The 21,531-nt window shown below is 38.4% G+C and overlaps 1 protein-coding gene across 1 annotated transcript; it reads left to right on the forward strand.

Annotated features, from left to right (window-relative positions):
• The first annotated feature begins 8,352 nt into the window (after positions 1-8,352).
• Positions 8,353-20,730, forward strand: PSMA1 (proteasome 20S subunit alpha 1). Its single transcript, XM_081239471.1, has 10 exons — positions 8,353-8,458; positions 9,773-9,817; positions 10,242-10,343; positions 10,464-10,567; positions 12,439-12,527; positions 13,148-13,218; positions 13,337-13,466; positions 15,068-15,147; positions 18,954-19,064; positions 20,364-20,730. The coding sequence occupies exons 1-10, from the start codon at positions 8,456-8,458 to the stop codon at positions 20,418-20,420; spliced, it is 792 nt and encodes a 263-aa protein (XP_081095597.1). The 5' UTR covers positions 8,353-8,455; the 3' UTR covers positions 20,421-20,730.
• The last annotated feature ends 801 nt before the right edge of the window (positions 20,731-21,531 follow it).

Below are 21,531 nucleotides of genomic sequence, written 5' to 3' on the forward strand. Positions count from 1 at the left end.
ATTATGATCTAAGGAATTACTAGCCTACTGGTAGACTAGGGATTGACTTTTTTTCTCTCTTGTAGTGAGGAAAGAAAAAGAACTATAACAAGTGAAAAATTTTGCCTTATTTATAAGAATGCTCTTTCCATCCTAAAATGTCTCTATTCTTTTGTTTCTCAATGGTTACCCTTGCCACCTCAGCAACAGGCCAAAGGAAAAGAAATTCTGAAGCCACTCTGACACCAAAAAAAGGCTGGCTTTGGCCCATTAAAGGAAGAAATGCCTGTTTTTAATATAGAAAGTCATTTTCCAAACAATCTCAGAGTTATTTCTATGAAAATGAGATCAGAATATATTTTATTTTGCTAGGGCAATAAGATGCCATCTATTTTGAAAATTAAAAGACTTTTTTTTATAAAGGATGAAATAATTTTCAGATCAAATGATTATTCAAATGTGTTAAAGAAGGGCGTCCTTATTTCAAACTTCACCAACCATGTTTTTATTTTTGTAGCAGTCAGCCATACTGAATGCCAAAGCTTTAAACGAGAGTCTCTATAATTGTGTTTCATAGATCTTGGCAGCTAAATAAAAATACCTAAAAATTTTCAAAAGAGATTAATGCAAAATTAAACAGTTAAGAGGACTTCAAAAGCTAACAAGTTGAAAAACCTCTCGGCTTTACTCTTGGCTAAAAGTGTATCTTACTTAAGGTGTTAGATATGGGGGGAGGGAGTGGTTCACTGTATATGTCCAATTTGTCACTTTTTATCCAAATAAATAACAGGCATTGCCACTATATTGATTATATGAGCATATTATCACTAAGGCAGTCAGCAACATTTTGGAAGACAAATGTTGGTTTTAAAAGTAATAATAATAGTAGGTAATATTTACTGACTATTTACCATGTGCCACGCAATGTGCTAAGCACTTTAAATGAGAAACTCACTTATCACAATAATCATAAAAGATACTGGTCAATATGATCTCGATTTTACAGGTTTAAGCAACAACAACAACAACAACAACAAAAAAACAAAGGTTCAGAGAGGTGAAATAAGTCATCAAAAGTCTCAGAGCTTGTAAGTAGCTAGGCTTAAATACAAACCCAGTTCTGTCTTAAAGTGTTTATGTGGAATAAAGTGGAATGCCCCAGCTTTCAGTTCTTGGAATTCTTTCCTATCTACTCTCACTCCAATCTCATGGCTCTGAATAAATCTTCTACGACGATGACCCCCAATTTTGGATCTCCATCCTGGACCTCTCCACTAAACTCCAACTCATATGCCAACTTACTACTCCGTATCTCCATTAGAATGTCTAAGAGACAGCCCAAACTTGAAATATACAAAACCATATCCATCATCTTTCCCGCCAAACCTACTCCTCCCATCTCTCCTTTGTCACATTTCATTGCAACTTTTTTCTTCCATTTGCTCAGGCCAAAAACGTTAGCCATTTTGAAACTTCTCTTTCTCTTACATGTCACATCCAATCCATTAGCAAAGTACTGTTGGCTCTGTCTTCAAAATATACCCAGAATCCAACTACTTCCTACAACTACTTCCTACTTCCTACAGAGTTCCATTACAACTCTGGTCCAAGCCATTGTCATCTCTCACTTAGATTACTGTAGGCTTGATCTCGCTAACCTCCTTGGCCCCCTATAGTTTGTTCTCAACAGTGTCAGGATAATCTTTTATAAAGTCAGTCCTGAAATGTCTCTGTTCAAAACCCTCTAGTAGCTTTCTATCTCACTCAGAGTCAAAGTCCTTATTGTGGCCTAAAGGCCCTATATTATCTGCAGCCCCCAAACCACTTCCTCTCTGATTTCATCCCATACCACTCTTCCTCAGGAATTTTTGTCTGTTTTGTTTACTGAGGTATTCTCAGCATCTTAGTAATAATGCTTGGCATATAGTAAGGTAATCAACAAATATCTGTTGAATTAAAGAGAAATATCTGACTCTAAAACCTTTCCCTTTCATCATTCCCTTCTATGAATATATTGGTGGCTTTGTGAGTTGAAGGTGATTGGCTGGATTATTCACAGTGGCTCTTGTATCAGAGCCCCACTTGTAGATGGATACATTTTGATCTCTTGGGGTTTTAATGGCTTTAGGCTCCTTTAAGCATGATTTAAAGATTTGGCTCAGGGTACCTCCTGATTCTTAACCAGCAGTTGCAAAATTGATCAGTAAGGGTATTTTGCAGAAAGAATAGGCCAGAAAAGTGGCACTACTCTGTGTAAAGACCATTGTTAGTCACTTCAGGATTTTTTAGAATTAAATAAAAATAAATTCGAATAAGAGCCAAGTTGAAACTTTCCTATGCACATGTAACATTTATTGTTACTCAACTATCTAGATGACATTCTGTAATAATTTCTTAATTTCTGGAAAAAAAAGCATTTCTCAACAACTCAAGTATGCCAATGGCTTTTGTACAGGCCTGTCTTTTGGTCACACACACTGAGGAGGAAAATTATACACTTTAGATAGAATTCTAAAGTGTTAATCTTCCAAATTATGTCTATTAATTTCAATTTGCTCTATCCCAAGCTTTAGCTCTTACCCAAAGAGAATCTTAGCTTCTGAGTATCTATTTAAAAAAAAAAAAGGTTGTAGTGGATACAGATAAGGCTACCTTTAGAGTGAGCTATCTAAAGGCTATCAAATGTTGGTTAAATAAATTATGATACATTCCTATGACGGAATACCTTACGGTTATACAGACATTTAAAAGCATGTGACATGAAGAAATGTTTGTGGTATAATGTTTAAATTAAAAAGCAGGTTAAAAACAAGCATATATAATTGGATACAAATTTTTGTGGCAGTTTATTTTGTTGAGATACTAATTCTATGTTTTCTCCTATCCCCCTGCTTCTTGACCCCATTCAAGCAGGTATCCAGACCTCAGATTCCTCTAAGGCAAAAAGCAAAAGCTGCATGGAGACAAATATAGGCTCTCCCTATATTTTGAAATGAGAAGGGGAAATAAAGAAAGGAATGCCTTTGAGGATGACGTGGAAGAGAGATTCCTCACGATTTAGGAGATGGAAGCCCATAAGTTGAGTGAACATCTAAGAATTCCTGTCTTGCTCTGTGACAAAACCTCAGAGAGGAAGGCTGCACCTGGGTGCAGGGGGTGCCGAATTCACTCACTTGATTCCGGATTCTTGAGTTCTCAGGGTGGTAAGAAATATTGGAGTCCTCAGACCTGAAGGGAAGATGGCACAAAAGGGAATCTCAGCAGTAAATCAATGTGGAGAGACGACCAAATAATTTGAGGTAATTCCAGGTATTTCCACAATGATTAGGGCCCTAGAAACATTGTACAATCCTGGATGGACAGGAAATGCTCAATAATAACTGAGATTGACTTTCCCACCAACATGGCAGGATGGGAACTCAGGGTTAGATTCATGTTGATCTAAAGAAATGCAATATTTCTTTCTATGGAATGAGTCACACCCCACAATATGCATATGCACACAAAGACAATGTACTACATATTATAAATATTGGAAAATGTATTATCAGGATAATTTTCCTCCCTTCTTTGATAGATATTATTGTAGGGGGAAAATGACTAAATTTCTAATAGTAATTTTCTCTACCTAGTGGATTATATGGGATTATTTTTCATACTGTCTGCATTTGAAAAAAATTAAATGTATATTCCTCTTATAATTGGAAAAATATAAAACCAACTGTAAGCTGACTTCTTTCCTATATATTTGAACAGGTAGAAAACAGGAAAGGGCATATATCATTTTAGGTTCTATTTTCCAGCTATTTCAGAGCCACCAATATTAATGTGCCTAGAAGTATAATATAAACTAAACTTCAAGAAAAGATAACAGATTTTTCTCACATTAAAAAAACTGGTATATACCTCCTGCACCCTGTAAAAACTGAAAATATTATTGTATCTGTCAGGGTCCCAGCAAGAAACAGATGGCACACTCAAAAGGGGCAACTGAAGAGAATATAATCAGAATGTGAGGAGGGAAACAGCAAGAGATGATGCAGTGTATTTATTACCCTCTCTCCCTCCACGTTGGCCAACCTGGCCAACGTGGAGGAGAGAGGGTAATAGATACACTAATCTCTGTCTCCTACTGCCTTCTGATCTCCTGCTAGCGCTCTCCATCAGCTGAGCTCAACCAGAAGCCAGAGGGGAAGGGAATTTGCTGATGTAACCTCTAAAGGGTGATGCAGATCTATAGAGGCAGCAGAGAATATCTGGCACAGTGATATTAAAGTACAAGTAAATCTGTCATTTTGCTACAAATATTTCCAAATTTAAAGATTTCTACTAGAAGAGTACTATAAACAGAGTTTTGTGCTTTAATCTTTGAATTGGAATATCTGCAATATATTTGGAATTATTACTACTGCTGAAGTACTCTTACTCATCCACGAATTCTAAACTTTATTGAGTACCTAGCTTGTATGATACATTAGATATATATATATTATACAAACAAAAATATAGCACAGTCCCTGTCCTCCAGGGGCTTGATTACTAGATGGAGACAAACTGTAAATAAATAAGTACTATTGTTATATGTGTGTAGCAGGATGTTAAAATGGGACTTTCTGTCTCAGTTTTGGCTGAGGCTCTAAGGAGAGTAAAGTGCCAACTATTCCCACATTCCACAGTAAAGTGGAAGACCACCAAAATTAGAAATTAAAAAACAGAGGGGGACTGTTTTTGCCACTTTTACCTGTCTACCCATTTCCTCACTTCATGCCTAGGGAGAGAGGCTTTAATGGAAATTAGATATAGGACCCCTAAGCTGGGCATCACGGTGGTGGATTAGTGTCTGGCTTATATCTGAGGAACTCATTCATTCAATACTTATAGAGCACTTATTAAGTATAGGCACTATTCTAGGCACAGGTGACTACAGAGGTGAACTAAATAGACGAAAATCCTCTGCCTTCATAGAGCTAACATTCTAGTGGAATCTAGGCAACAAGAAATTTTGGTTGGCTAACTGTGAAGATGAGTTTTCAATTTTGTCAAAGTCTATACTCCCATAGATTTGAGGCAAAGCCATTCCGTGGGTGTTTCTTTCGGTCAGATATGGGCTACTGGAGAGGTTCAAGTGGAAATGTGAGGAGACCTCCACAGAAAGAAGCTGGAGGTGTATACAACAGGTGCTAGTAACTGACACTGAACTTTAGATGAGATGACATATATTTACCCAAGTGCAAGTGAGGGACTGTGAGCATTTGCTCACTGGGGATGGAAGTGTTTCCAAAGAATACATAAAGTAACGAGTCAAGTGTAAACACCTGCTAATCTCAGAGAGCATCAACAGAACTGTACTAGCCACATTAAGAACTCTCTTGCCCTTTCCTCTATTTCATCTGGGGAGAAGTAAGGCCACCGAGTTGGTGGTGGTGGTAGGAGGGGGCATGAAGAGAGATTTTAGGCTGGGACATAGAGAAGAAGTCAACCATTCTCCTTTCACCAAGCCAGGCTCAAGCTGGTAGAGGAGGGAAGGGGCTTTGCTATTATCTGCCAGTTATTATTATGCTGGACTTATTAACTACTGATCTGAGGCTATTGAATTGCCTAGTTAGCTTTTTTTTTACTTGAATGTCAGAAGAGTCAGGATATTTGTGGCATATTTCATTCACAGAGCAGGGAAGAAATAACTCCACAAGATGTGTTTTAACATGTGGTGGGAAAGTTTTGTGCAATTGCACCCTACACATCTCATTTGGCAGGGAGCTCCTACAAATCAATGAGAAAATGATTAACAAAATAATAAATTGAGGGCTTCCCTGGTGGTGCAGTGGTTGAGAGTCAGCCTGTCGATGCAGAGGACACGGGTTCGTGCCCCAGTGCAGGAGGATCCCACGTGCCGTGGAGCGGCTGGGCCCGTGAGCCATGGCTGCTGGGCCTGTGTGTCCGGAGCCTGTGCTCCGCAATGGGGGAGGCCACAGCAGTGGGAGGCCCGCTTACCGCCAAAAAAAAAACCCAATAAAATAATAAATTGAGAAAAGGAATGAAATGGCAATTCACAAAAGTAACATAAACAGCCAAGAAATATACAAAAAGATTTTTTTTACTAGTAATCAAAAAATATAACTAAAATTAAAGCAAGAGTTTTTTTTTTTTTTTCTGCCTATCAACTTGAGGAAGGTAAAAAGTTCGTACACTATCCAGTATTGGTGAAGGTATAAAGAAAGTGGACTCTCAGGCACTCTAGAAAATATACTGATATAGCTTTTCTCTTTCTTTTTTTTGCTATTTAGCCATATTTATCATGATTGAAAATGTGGGTTCCCTTTGGACCTGCAATTCTATTTCCATGAATTCATCATAAGGAGGTAATCAGGAAAGTACACAAAATGTGTGCATGTACAAGAATATTCATTATAGTATTATTATTATTATTATTATTATTTTTTGCGGTACGCGGGCCTCTCACTGCTGTGGCCTCTCCCGTTGCAGAGCACAGGCTCTGGACGCACAGGCTCAGCGGCCATGGCTCACGGGCCTAGCCGCTCCACAGCATGTGGGATCCTCCCGGACCAGGGCAAGAACCCGTGTCCCCTGCATCGGAAGGCAGACTCTCAACCACGGCGCCACCAGCGAAGCCCTATAGTATTTTTATAATAGCAATAACTTAGAAATAATCTAATTGCACCCCAATAGTTAAGTAAATTATTGTATTTCCACACAACTGAATACTACACAACTATTTTAAAGAATATAGATTATTACTTATGGACATGTAAAGATGGCCACAACTTTTTATGTCTAGTATAAAACAGTTTAATATGATTTTACTTTTAAAAAAGATATATTTATTATATATATGTGTGAGGCACATGAATATATAGAGATATGTAGAAAAGAACTATCAAAATGTTTATGTGCTATATAATAATTTTAAATGATCATTTATTTAATCATTCATTTAACACTATTTATTAAGCTCTTAATATGTGCTAGGCATTATGCTAGGTGCTGTGAAAACAAAAGAAAACAATCTGTTAATTCAATCTGCTAAACTAATAGTGATTTTGAAAAATGACAACAAGCAGTACTGGTGAGTTTAAGAAGGGGAGCACTCTCATATACTACTGTTGAGAATATATTTTGGTAAAACATTTCTGGAGAGCAATTTAGCACTTTTTATGAAAGACTTAGAAATATCCATTTCATTTGACCCTACAATTCCATTTTCAGGAATTTATTCTAAAGGAGTATAGATGTACACACAAAAAATATGTCAAGCAGCTCATAAATGAGTTGCTTGGGAGAGGGGTAACCTAAATATTAAACAATGGGGATTTGGGTAAATAAAGTATCATATGTTCACAATGCAGAATACTAGGGAGTCACGTTTAACCTAGAAAATATTTAACAGGAAAAAATGTCCAAAATATACAAGTGACAAGGTTTAAAAAGGAGAGTGTGGTACTAAACTGCTCGGAACTTGAGCAAATCACTTAAATGATCTGAGTCTCTTACTTCATCTGCAAAGCTTAGATACTTAAGGACCCTCTCAACTCTTACCTTTCCTGAGTCTAGGTACTCATCCTTTCTTCTTTATAAAGACAATAAGTCATCATTGGCAGTCGGTAAATGTTAGGTTGGCAGCTTATTGCAGAGCTGTCCTAAACTATTTCATTTGGGGATTTACTAAAAGATTGCTCACAAAAGAGAAAATACGTGTCTTGTAAGAAAATGTCCACTTTTTTCCTTAGTAGCCTAATCTTTCAGGCATCGTGCTTGATTTTGAGGGCACAGAAAGACATTAGTGCCCTCGAAGAGTTCAAGGTCTCTTGGGCGGAGGGAACCAATAATGATGTTAAAGAGTGATAAATAACAACAAAGCCTTGAAAGATGAGTTCTCCAAGCAGTAGGGAAAAGGATTCCAAAGTAGAAAGAAAAACATGTCTACAAACAAGATACTCGAGGAAGAGTATGGTTCACACAGTGAAACGAACCATTCATTATTTGTGGCCTTTCTTCCAGTCTTGTTCTTCTCACACTACACAACACCCCACATCTTGACGCTGAAGGAGAGGTTGAGCCGCACACTCGCTCACCCGTAGTGTCAGGTGCATCTGGCCTGGTCGGTGAGAAACTGGCGGGAATCTGCAACACCAGGTAACTTCACTGAGGACCCAAGAATGGCGACTTGGTAGGGGCCGCCTTGCAGCTCTTAGCTCCCGCGGGGACACCTGTCCCGGGATTTCCCGCCAATCTCAGTTCCTCCTGCTTCCCAGGCCCCGCCCACTCCCGAGCTGGCTGAGAGCTTTGAGGGCGGGGGAGCGAGGGAAGCCTATCGATATCTCTGGAATAGACTGCTCTACCCTGCGCCACCGCCTTCAAAGTCCCGCAGACTTCTCTGTAGATCGCCTAGCGGAAGTTTAGGCAGCGCTGCTCGTTCCGCGGGTTTTCAGGAGGCCGAAGCCAGCCTCGCGCCGGAACCATGGTGAGTTGGATTCTGAGCTCAGGCTGGGTTTGGGCAGAGGTCCGCGGGCTGGGGGTTGGCGAGCAGCCTCGCCTGTCATCCTCAGAGCGGCCCGAGGCCACGGGACATGGGAACCTTAGCCGAGGGAAGGGTTCAGGCAGTGATTCAGCATCTCCGGCCTGGCCGGGAGAGGGGAGGTCGGTAGTCGGTGCGGCCTTTCCCCGGGGTTTGTTTCGCTTTCCACCGGGCCTTGAACAGTACCTCCTCGGACTACTAGCCAAGTTCGCCCCTCAGTTTCCTTCAGTCGAGTAGGTTCCGAGCGGTCCAGAGAGGCCCCTAGTGCTCTGTGTGGGAGAAAGGGAAAATGGGGACTTGAGATCTCCCTTTACTGCCAAGTGCGGACTTGACCCCAGGGTTTGGGTTCCTGGACCGCGTTCATTTTCCAGGTGGGTCCCCCTGTAATCTCTCCCTCAGAGCTCGATCAGAAAAGGCCCTTTTCAATCACTTTGTCCAGTCACCTAGTTTTACAAATGAGTGAACCGAAGCTGATAGAAGTGATGGAACCAGGGTTACAATATAGGGCTCAGGGCTTGCAGACCTATGTCTGCCATTCCAGCCTTCAGCCTGCTCACCCCCATGATTAGTTTCCCAAGTACTGTGCTGGTGGACTTGTTTTAATACCGTCCTTAAAGCAGTAATGGGTCTGTCGCTGTGGCTATTTGTGTCCACTTCTAACTTCCTGGGGACATTCTTGTGTTCATTCATTCAGTGTGAATGTTTCAAAGGCACTGTTTTAAGCACAGTGAAGGTTCAAAGATAAATCAGACATGTCCCTAATCGTAATATAAAGTAGAAAGGGACGTGTAGATAAAGAACTGGTGGGAGTATGTTTTGGGATTTGGGGAGAAAAGATGGAGAAGACTTTAGGAGGTAGACATTTGAGCTAGTTTAGGGAAAAGTAATGCTTTTGACCATTTATTAAGGTCTGGTATAAGGGAAGAGCATAAGCAAAGATAGAAAGGAAAGTGGACACATAGGAACTTTAGTAATTGACTGAACCTAAAGCGGGTGCTATAGACAGTGTTAGAATTGGAAGATAGGTTGGGAGGATAAGAACCATCTAGATTTTTTCTCCCCTACCCAACTAGCTCCTTGTAAGTGTAAAACTGGTTTGCAGCTGAGTACAGTAGTAATCTTCCAATGAGGTTGCAATAACAGTCTTTTGTTAATGTTAGATGAAAACAGATGGAAGAACATTTTTTAATGGTAGAGCTTGTTAAGATTTGGGATTTGTAATGTTCTCGTATTAATAAGTCTTTTTTCATTTACTTTCAGTTTCGCAACCAATATGACAATGATGTCACTGTTTGGAGCCCTCAGGTAAAATGTTTTATACTATTTCTATGAAGTGGTTTTTGGTGGCTGCAAAGTGTTTAGAAACTTACGGGATTGTGGGCAGTGAGAAAATGGAATATAATCACTTTAGACTTTTCTGAAACCTAAATGTATCATTAAAGTAAGTTTCCTAGTTTTTTGTTTGTTTGTTTATTTATTTATTTATTTTGGCTGAGCTGGGTCCTAGTCACGGCATGCGGACTCTTAGTTGCAGCACGCATGAAGGATCTAGTTCCCCGACCAGGGATCGAACCCGGGCCCCCTGCATTGGAGTTTTACCCACTGGACCATCAGGGAAGTTTCCCAGTTTAACTATGTTCACCTGATTTTTGGGATCTCTAATTTTAAATATACAAGAGGGTCTTGTAAGATGACTCTAAGGTATGTTGGGGTTTTCTTTTTGTTTTAGGGCAGGATTCATCAAATTGAATATGCAATGGAAGCTGTCAAACAAGGTTCAGCCACAGTTGGTCTTAAATCGAAAACCCATGCAGTGTTGGTTGCGTTGAAGGTAAGTAAAGCAGTAAATATATCTTCTTCCTTTAGAAAACAACTGTCAAATGTAAGTTTCACTATATAGATAATAAAATTGTAAACTTGTTTTTCTGTCTTAAATAATGTCTCTATTTAGAGAGCACAGTCAGAACTTGCAGCTCATCAGAAAAAAATTCTCCATGTTGATAACCATATTGGTATCTCAATTGCGGGACTTACTGCTGATGCTAGATTGTTATGGTGAGTATGATCATGGAAAACAAAAGAAACATCCCTTTGATTCCTAATTGATTACATTTCTAGAAACGATCCAGATATTTTAAGAAGTTGTCTGCCAGAGTGCTTATAAGTTAAGATCATGAATACCTTAATGGATTTGGAGTCAGTTACTAAGTATTCCATTTCTTGATCACTGCAGTATTAATTAGTAGAATTAATCATATTAATATTAACACGTTTGAGAAGTCATTGAATAATGTGTTACTTGATAACTCAGTATATATTGTTTGATATCAGGTCTGAGAAGAGCTTGACACTTTTGTCAGGTTTCTAAGGATCAGCTGAACTACCCTTGCTTTCTTTAACACATCAGTATTCATTTGACATTTATTTTTTGCAAAGCTCGATACTGGGTACTGGAAGGTATACAAAAGTGAATCAGACATAGATCTCATCTTCTAGGAACTTAAAATCTAGTAGAATATCTATAATACAAGGTAGAAAGTGGAGAGTAACAGGTATATTTCTGTGAGAGACCAGAGGAGATAAAGATTATTTCTAGTTGAGGGGCATTGTGTAAATGAAGAGCTGGGGCTTTGGAATCACACAGTCTTTAGTCCCCACTTTTAGCACTTAGTCTGATATTGATCTAGTTACTTAAACTCTCAATTTTTTTAGTGTTTTTTTCTAAGGTTACTGATAAATAGCCTAACATGTAGAACACTTAACACAGTGACTTTTGGTGTGTGTGTTGGGAGGTGGAAGGTAGTTAGCCAAAAGTAATCTCTTAAGTCTGTGATTTAATTAGGAAAGAAGGAATATAAACACTAAGGGCAAATAATAATGCTAATGTTTAAAATTTTTAAGTTATCTGGCGAGCCACCCTGCTCTCATAGGTCAGCAGTATAGTGACGGCATTATTAGTGATGGTTTCTTTTAGCTGTTGAAAATGTAATATATGTTGTGCCGTCAAACATTTTATTTAACCCAATCTGTCCAAAATATTGTCCTGTCACATGTAATCAGTATAAAAACTTTATTAATGAGATGTTTTACATTGTTTTTTTGTACTAAGTCTTTGAAATTTCATGTATATTTTGTACTTATGGTACATCTCAATTCAGACTAGCCACTTTTTCAGTGCTCACTAGTCACATGTGATTAGTACCTGCCATATTGGGCAATGCAGTTTTAGAGAGCCCTGGGAAATGGACTTAAATGAAAATAGAGAACAAGTAGCTTGGTTCCTGCAGCCAACATTTGATCATCAGATGTGACATACACATAAACTAGACAAAGCAGCATGAAAGAAAAGTACATATCCATTTCTTGTTTGTTCTCTTGGCTTTAATAGTTAGGCATGCATTTCCTTTTCCCCTGTGTTATACTTGCTTGAGTGAGACTCAACAGTCTAGTGTCTGGTATCTCCTCTAGAGTACTGCTTATGGATAGAAGTAACGTTGGCAGGACATGTTAACAGTGCCGTACTATGGATTCTATTTCTTGTATTTGTTCTTTTGGAGAAATTTTCATCAGCTTTCAAGAAAAAAAGCACTGTCTTGTTGACAGTGGGAAGGGTAAGAGAAGAGACATTGCTCTTTTTCTCTTGCTCAGCCTTTTCTTCTCTATTCTCTGAGACAGAGGTTTTCTAGAACTAAGGAACATTTTAGTCATAAACATAATAAGATTGTGAAAACTTTAAGGTTAGTCATTTAAAATTTAGAAGGAAGAGTTGGTATAAAAATGCATCCTTGTGGCCATGTCTTTATGGTTCCCTTGTATGGATGTAATTCATGTAAATGTCTGCAAGAAAGCAAAAAGAAATGAAATTATTTAGATTAGAATAACTCTCTGTGATTTGAAATTACTAATTTTTCTTGTTTCTTTTTTAGTAATTTTATGCGCCAGGAGTGTTTGGATTCCAGATTTGTATTTGACAGACCTCTTCCTGTGTCTCGTCTTGTATCTCTAATTGGAAGCAGTATCCTTTTTATTTATGCATTTATTTTAGTATTTATGGATGTGGACTTTAAAGGGTTTTGATACTTTATCCTTATGTTACTTATTAGGAATATGATAATATATATCATGGGTAAGATTGTGAAAACTTTAAGGTTAGTCACTTTTCAATAGCGGAATGTTTAAAATTTTTAGAAGGAGAGTTGTAGGAAGTTTTACCATGGAAGAATGGGTCTAAATAAGAAATTGGGCTGCTCTTTTATCAGCCCTTATAGATAAGCAATTAATATTTTCCAGATACAGATAAGCCAAATTTCAGAAAAACTAAGCATCATTTTTAGAGGAGATTTAAAAATTTTTATTGGTGTTTCTAGATGTTCCCCAAAAATCCTTGCCCCTTATATCCAAAATGAATGAGATTCTTTACATCAGAGAAAGTCATTTTGGTAGCACTCACTTTGGATTTGGTGGATAGCCAAACATTTTTTAATACTAAGCCAAATAAATATTTCTCTTTTATTTTCTTCTTGTGGTGGATTATGCAGCAATTAAGAAACCAGAGTTCTTTGTTAATAATGTTTAATTTGAAAATAAAGATAGTACTTTATACCTTGTTAGAACAGGCTCTTTAACTAGTTTAAGAAACTCAGATACCAACACAACGATATGGCCGGAGACCATATGGTGTTGGGCTGCTTATTGCTGGTTATGACGTAAGTTCGTAGAGTATTGTTATATTTTAATGATTTTTTAAAAACTGACTAGAAGTTTTCTAATTTTTAGCTCAATCAAAGTCAAGAATTATGTAGTGTATTTTTCTTCTCTTTGTAGGATATGGGCCCTCACATTTTCCAAACTTGTCCATCGGCTAACTATTTTGACTGCAGAGCTATGTCCATTGGAGCCCGTTCTCAGTCAGCTCGTACTTACTTGGAGAGACATATGTCAGAATTTATGGAGTGTAAGTGATTTTATTTTTCTTATCCCCTCCAGTCTGTATGTAGTGAATAAATACAGTATTCTAAATGAAGAAAAATATCTGCTTTACAGAAAGAATTTTTAAAAAGATTAAGCCCATGAAGTGTATATTATTTCTGTCACACATACTAGCTTTTACTTTCTCTGGCTACCACAGTAATTTGAATCATCAGTAGAACTTTTTCAAAATATAAATATGTGTCCCTGACCTTGAAGATTCTTGATTCAGTTGGTCTGAAGTAAGTGTGCCTCAGCCAGAGTTGAGAGCTACTGTACTAGCTACCAGTTGTAAGTTCTGTTTACAACTTTTAGTTTTCTGAGATTCTTATTTTTAGCCACACAGACATTCTGCATTAAGTAGTCCATAAATAAGTCAGTGTGGCTGTGGGAAAGAAAGTTAAAAGATGTAAGGTGTTATGATAGGGCAGGTTTTTGAGTAGTTTGCTTATGCAAGGCTCTTGGATTTTAACTCATGCTTTTTATGCATCTATTGGGGTAATCATATGGGTATTTCCCCCCCTGTATTCTATTGTGGTGTATTGCGTTGCTTTTGAACATTAAACCAGCTTTGCATTCCTGGGTTAAATCCCTCTTGGTCATGGTGTATAATATAAATTATATATATATATATAATGTTTATATAAATATAAATGTTGCTGGATTCAGTTTGCTGGTATTTTGTTGAGGTTTTTTGTGTATATGTTCTTAAGGGATATTAATCTGTAGTTTTACTTTCTTGTGGTATCCTTGTGTAGTTGTGGCATCAGGGCCAAAACTACACAAGGATAGTTGTACTGGCCACATACAAGGAGTTGGAGTCTCCTTTTATAAAGAGCAAATACAGTGGTGAGCATTCCACAGAATACATTATGTGAAACTTTGAGCTGTATCATTTGTGAATCAGGACTTTGATTTAACTTAGCATAAGAAAAGGGTAAATTCAGGGCTTCCGTGGTGGCGCAGTGGTTGAGAGTCCGCCTGCCGATGCAGGGGACACTGGGTTCGTTCCCCGGTCTGGGAAGACCCCACATACCACGGAGCAGCTGGGCCAGTGAGCCATGGCCACTGGGCCTGCGCGTCCGGAGCCTGTGCTCCACAAGGGGAGAGGCCGCAGCAGTGAGAGGCCCACGTACCGCAAAAAAAAAAAAAAAAAAAATCATGTATCCTCTCATTAAATAAAATAATAGCAATCTATGGGCTTCCCTGGTGGCACAGTGGTTGGGAGTCCACCTGCTGATGCAGGGGACACGGGTTTGTGCCCTGGTCCGGGAGGATCCCACATGCTGCGGAGCAGCTGGGCCCATGAGCCATGGCCGCTGAGCCTGTGCGTCCGGAGCCTGTGCTCCGCAACGGGAGAGACCACAACAGTGAGAGGCCCACGTACCGCAAAAAAAAAAAAAAAAAGCAATCTAATAATAGATTATTAAAAGATTATATGGCCAAACTTTAGACTTTGGGGTTTCTGTATTATGATGTATTTAGTAAGTGACTAAAACCATGGTTTCAGACTATAGGGCTGACAAATAAAAGAAGCCTAGCATGAAAATGGAATTAAGAAATAATAGTTACTCTATTATATTTTAGGCAATTTGAATGAACTGGTTAAGCATGGTCTGCGTGCCTTACGGGAGACACTTCCTGCAGAACAGGACCTAACTACAAAGGTAAATATCACATTTCCCAATTGTAGATACTAACATTATGGTTTAATCATTTATCACATAAATGTAAGTAATAGAGGTTTGTGTACTTACAGTTCTTCAATTTGCGAGTTGGTTGCCTTGGCTCATTCTCTCTCTTTAAGATGTTCACTAAAAGGGACTGATTTTGCAATGATTTTTAAACATTTCTTTTTGGTATAAAGCAATAAAAGCAGTATGTCTGAGGTAGAATATTCTTCATTTCTTCAAGAGGTAGGAATATCATCATATTTTTAATTCAGTTAGCAAATATGTACATTGAGCACTTACCACATGTAGGCAATAGGTGTTGAGAATATATAGTAAGCATAACAAACATCTTGGCATTTTTGGGACATCCATCCAAGTGGGGGAAGAGAGACAATATACCCACAAGTAAATTATATAGGATATTAGAAGGTGATAAATGCTATAGAAAAAATAAAGCAGGGGGGCTTCCCTGGTGGCGCAGTGGTTGAGAGTCCGCCTGCCGATGCAGGGGACACGGGTTCGTGCCCCGGTCTGGGAAGATCCCACATGCCGCAGAGCGGCTAGGCCCGTGAGCCATGGCTGCTGAGCCTGCGCGTCCGGAGCCTGTGCTCTGCAAGGGGAGAGGCCACAACAGTGAGAGGCCCGCCTACCGCAAAAAAAAAAAAAAATAAATAAAGCAGGTTAAGAGGAGTAACAGTGACCAATAGGGTGTAGGAAGGTGTGGTGGGTATAATTTAAAATAGAGTGGTCAGGGATGGCCTCACTGAGGAAGTGAAATTTGAGGGAAAGATCTAAAGGAGGTGGGTGAGTGAGCTATGCAGATGTCTAGATCAGTATTCTTCCAGGGAGTATAATTACAAAGACCTTGAGTCCAGGATGTCCTTAGTGTTCAAAGCAAGGAGGCCGGTAGTGTCAGAGTCCGTGATCAAGAGGAAGAGAAGGAATGAAGTCAGAGAGGTAATGGAGGCCAGATTGCATACGTCCTAAAAACCATTCTAGATGCTTTGGATTTTACTCCGAGTGGGCTGTTAGAATTCGAACAGAGGAATACCATGGCTTGATTTAGGTTTTAAAAGAGTCACTCTGGTTGCCGTTCTGAGAACAGATTGTAGTGGGGACATGGGTGGAAATATTTTCAAGGTTGTTATAGTAATTCAGGTGAGAGATTGTGGTGGATTAGAGCAGAGTCATAAGAGTTGGAGATGATGAGAAGTAGTTCAGTTTTGCTTATGTTTTGAAATTAGAACCAAAAAGGTTTGCTAACAAATTGGTTATGGGGTGTGAGCTTAAAAAAAATAATAAATCAGATTTTTGGCCCGTTGAGAGGAAGGAGAGATTTATGATTTACTGAGATGGATAAGACAGAACAGGTTTTGGGGTGGGTTGTGGAGGAAGATCAGGCAGTTAGTTTAGGACTTAACAGGATTTGAAATGCCTCTTCTTTGTCCATTTGGTGGTATAGAATAAACAGGTATCAGATGTTCACCCCCTAGAGTTTGGTGGAGAATGGTCTATCCTAGAGTTACAAATGTTGGAGTCTTTGTGTAGAAATGGCATTTAGAGACTGACCTGGATTAGATTTCTAAAAGAATTGAATAGTTAGACAAGAGGTTTGAAGACTTGGTTAAGGGCACTACCCTTTAGAGGTTGGGAGGTGAGTAGGAATCAGCAAAAAGGACCGAGAAAGGTGACGAGGGAGGTGGGAGGAAAACTTGGAAAATGAGGCATCCTTAAAAGCAAATGAAGAAACTGCAGTCGTCCCTTGGAATCTGGGGAGGGATTTGTTCCAGGCGCCCCCCTCTTGGATACAAAATCTGCAGTTGCTCAAATCCCTTATATAAAACGGCATAGTATTTGCATCTTAACCTACGCACATCCTCCTGTATACTTGAAATCATCTCTAGATTACTTATAATACCTAATACAATGTAAATGCATGTAACTAGTTGTAATTGCAATGTAAATGCTATGTAAACAGTTGCCAGTGCACAGCAAATTCAAGTTTTGCTTTTCGGAACTTTCTGGAATTTTTTTTTGATCCATGGTTGGTTGAATCTGAGGATGCAGAACCCACAGATAGAGGGGCTGACTGTCTTTCAAAGAGAAGAGAATGAAAAATTGCCAATAGACCATGGAAGATGTGGACTGAGAATTAACCATTAGATTAGCAGTGATGTCTCTGCGACTTACTAGACCATCTTAATGGAACAGTGGGGTAAAAGCCTGATAGGAAAGGAGTCAGGAGAAAATGAGAGGAGAGAAATTGGAGACAGCTCTTTGGAAGAGATTTTCTGTTGTGGGTCCAGAGAAATGGGGTGGTGGCTGGAAGAGAATGTAGTGAAAAAAGGGTTTTTTGTTGTTTTGGTTTTTTAAGATGGGAGAGATTACAGCAGGTTTGCTGCATGGGTATAAGAATAATCCAGTATCAAGAAAAACATTTATATAAGATAAAAATGAGAAAAACTGCTAGACCAATTACCTTGAACATCACACAGGTGGAAAGGTAGGCCTTAGAGAGGAAATTGGGCTGTTCATTCCCAGTAACAGGAAGGGAGAGAATCTAGGGACATAGGTACAGGAAAGAGTGGATACTGTGGGAGCTTGTGAACATTCTCTTCTGATTGCTTCTATTTTCTCAGTGAAATAGGAACAAGGTTTTAAGCTGGAAGGAGAATGGAGGATATTAGAAAGAGTTGTCCAGCAAGGGGAGATTGAATGATCTAGGGACCCGTATAATACAACAACCACTAAAGGCCTCCTTGAGGTTAATGATCATTAACTAAAGTGAGATCAGTCAGCATATTATAAAATCCATTTTGTTATAATGAACGGATAATTAATATTTAATATGTATATGAAGACTTTATAGCCTGCATAATCTTTTTAAACACTTCTTTCTATTATGAAAATAATATTCTTTCAAAAAAATTAGGAAAGTACATTAAATTTTTTAAATTTGTTTAAAATGCCTATAATGCCATCACTCCAAGATGACTGTCTTAAAATTTGGGTATACAGTTGACTGTTGACATTTACAACTTGGAAAAGGTTGCTCAGGTATCTGGCTTCCTGATTGCACATTTTTACTGAATCATAGAGAATACCATATATATCCTTAATGCCTCAAGTTTTTGCTGAAATTTTAATCTTACGGGAGCTCTTTTGCACTGGTTAGCATTCACTGAACACTTTAAGAATTGCTTTTTAATTTTTCCATGTAGAACATAGTTCCAATCCCCTAAATTCAACACTTTAGAACCCAAAATTTATTTCCCTAAGAACTATCATGTCTTAACTTACACACGAAACAAATTTGATTATTTCTTAGAAGTTAGGGTTACTTCCTAGCAAAGTGGTTTGTTCCCTCACACTGGTCTTTGCATTCCCATTATGAACAAAGCTGCAAATTTCTAGGTGACATAGACCTTTGGAATTATTCATGATTATCAAAAGTGAATATTAGGGACTTCCCTGGTGGTTCAGCAGTTAAGACTCCGTGCTCCCGATGCAGGGGGCCTGGGTTCGATCCCTGGTCAGGGAACTAAATCCCACATGCCGCAACTGAGACCTGGCGCAGCCAAATAAATAAATATATATATTTTGAAAGTGAATATTAAATCTGCAAATTACAAAAGTTTACTAGTTTTCTTCTTCCTTTTTTCCCTAAGTATTTTTAAAGTCTCATTCAAGTGCTATATAAATTTTTACTCTGCTTTTTTCCATCCAACATTTTATCATAAGCATTTTTCCAACCTAAATTCTCTTGAGTTTTAATTTTTACCTTTTTTTTTCCCCCTCAGAATGTTTCCATTGGAATTGTTGGTAAAGACTTGGAGTTTACGATTTATGATGATGATGATGTGTCTCCATTCCTGGAAGGTCTTGAAGAAAGACCACAGAGAAAGACACAGGTATATAACTAATTAGAAGCAAGAGACTTTAGTTCTGTTGTTCTACCATGACTGTGTAAATCTACCACTTTTGTCTTTAATTATTGAGATAGGCTCATAATTCATGTGGCAGTGGGAAAACTAAGAACTGACTAAAGTAAAATACTGAGGGGTCAATGATCTCCATAAAACACAAAAAGGGTGATTTGGTTACCTATTGCAGTTTCTCACTTCTGTGGGTTGATGGGCTCAGCTAGGTGGTTCTTTTGCTCATCTCATTTGGGGTCTCTCAAATGTTCCAGTCAGTTGAGGGAGTGGGGCTGGAACATCCAAGATGGCTTTACTCACGTGTCTTCTTTACTCATACTTGCTAGGTATCTTAGAGGGACAGCTAGAAGGCTGGGACCTCTGCTAGGATCGCTGGGCCTCTGTCCACGTAGTCTCAAGGCCTCTCCTTCACCAGAGTATCTCTAGCAGGGTAGCAGCTCAGAGGTTGCAAAAGTTCAAAAACTCAGAAGTGCAAGCTGCCAGGCATTCTTAAGGCTGAGGCCCAGGACTGGCACAGCATCACTTCTGTACATTCTGTTGGTTAAAACAAGTCATAGGGCCAGCCAAGATCCTACCAGAGTGGGGACTGAGAGAAAATTCATTGGGGACCAGCTTGGGAAACTAAGTTGGCTCTTCACAAATATTGAGAAAAGGATCAAGAAGTATTGGTGAATCTCAGGTTAAATACTAGCCTTTTTTTGTTGAATGTTTAGCGTACACATTTGCTTTTGTAGATGCTTATTTGGTAGCAGTGTAATTGAAAAAAAAAACTGTCATGAATTTCTTCTACAGCATGAATTTTTTTTTAACTTGTTGGTATTTGGAGGAGCAAGATTTGCATTATTTAACTGCTGTTGGTAAGAACCAGCACTGTTGGGAAGAATGCAGTGGAGTACCACACAACTGCTTTGTTTGAAAATATTTTTGCTGTGTTCATTAGTGCTAAAGAGGAAAAGAATGTCTAAAATGTGCCAGTATTTTAAGGCTACTAGTGATAATAAAAGGAAAGCCTTTATTCTTGATCAAGACAAAGTACAATGAAACGCTGGAATTGTTCAGTGATGCTTAGGTTTTCAGAACTGTAAAATTGTATCTATTTTTTTAAACCCTTTGTTCAGAAATTTTAATAGGACAATGAACCAAAATTGAGTATCCAAAATGTCTCCTAACTCCTTTTCTCATAAATTTTTTTATAACGTAATGTTTATGATTAGAAGTATATATTGGTCAAGTGTTCTTTTTACATATTTTCTTTTTTCTTCCTCTCTTAAGCCTACTCAACCTGCTGATGAACCTGCAGAAAAGGCTGATGAACCAATGGAACATTAAATGATAAACCAGTCTATATATGTATTATCATACATGTAAGAATGCAGGAACACGTATTGATGACAGTAACCTATACTTTGAACCAAAAGATGCAGAATGGTGGAATGGTATGTTTTAGGAATCAATCCAGATGTGAGTTTTTTCCAAGCAACTTCACCAAAACCATATAATGGGGTGCATTTTCTTTAAGAGCGTCTCTATAATCATTTTCTAGAAAGTATAGTTATCTGAACTAACGTTTTTATATGAAGAACATATTGTCTTTGTGGTTTTAAAGACAACTGTGAAATAAAATTGTTTCACCTGCTGATGTATTGGTGTTTTGCTTTTTAAGCAGCTTCAACTCTAAATAGTAGTCTGAGATTACAGCTGTGTCATCATCATGTGTGGTCACCATGTTTGCCAAATTAAATTGCCTTATTTTTAGTGACAGGAAAAATATTACCTCTTATCTATAACAGCCTTATACTAATTCCCCAGTGTATGGACTGGCTGCATGAGAATCCATGGAGATTTGGTCCAGAATACAAATTTTAGGGTTCAACCCTGGAGATTCTGATTAAAACCTAAGAAACTACCACTTTCTAACAATAGTAGTAGGAAGATTGTTAACATAGGAACGATTTTTCTTTCCAACCAGCAGGTGGCAGTAGTGATATCTCTGGTCTGGTCTCAGTGTAGGGAATTTTTGCAAAAATAGCAAAAGGGAAATTTAATCCCAAACCATCATTTCCTCCTACCCTGCCCAGCCCTACTTCAGCATAATCTTTAGGCTGCCTTCCATTATTCCTATGAACTGTGTATTTAAATATTGCAGTACAATTTTTATCTTAGATCATGCAAAATGAAATTAGAGGAAATCTGTTTTAAAAAACAAAGCCAGTAATCCAGAATTTTGCTGCTAAGAAGCCTAGAAGAATTATTTTATTTTCTGAGATTCATATCTTCCTAGAGAGGAGCAGTTTGTTTATAGATAGGGAACTTGGATTTTTGACCTAATTCTACTAATTCGCTGCTATTGGCTTTGAGCAATTTACTTAGCCTTCCCTTAGGGAAATCCTTTGGAGAATTATTGTGAAGGTTAGGTGGGAAAATTTATGTGAAACTTAGT

This window comes from Mesoplodon bidens (assembly GCF_964165515.1).
Source record: "Mesoplodon bidens genome assembly, chromosome: 7".
NCBI lineage: Eukaryota > Metazoa > Chordata > Mammalia > Artiodactyla > Ziphiidae > Mesoplodon > Mesoplodon bidens.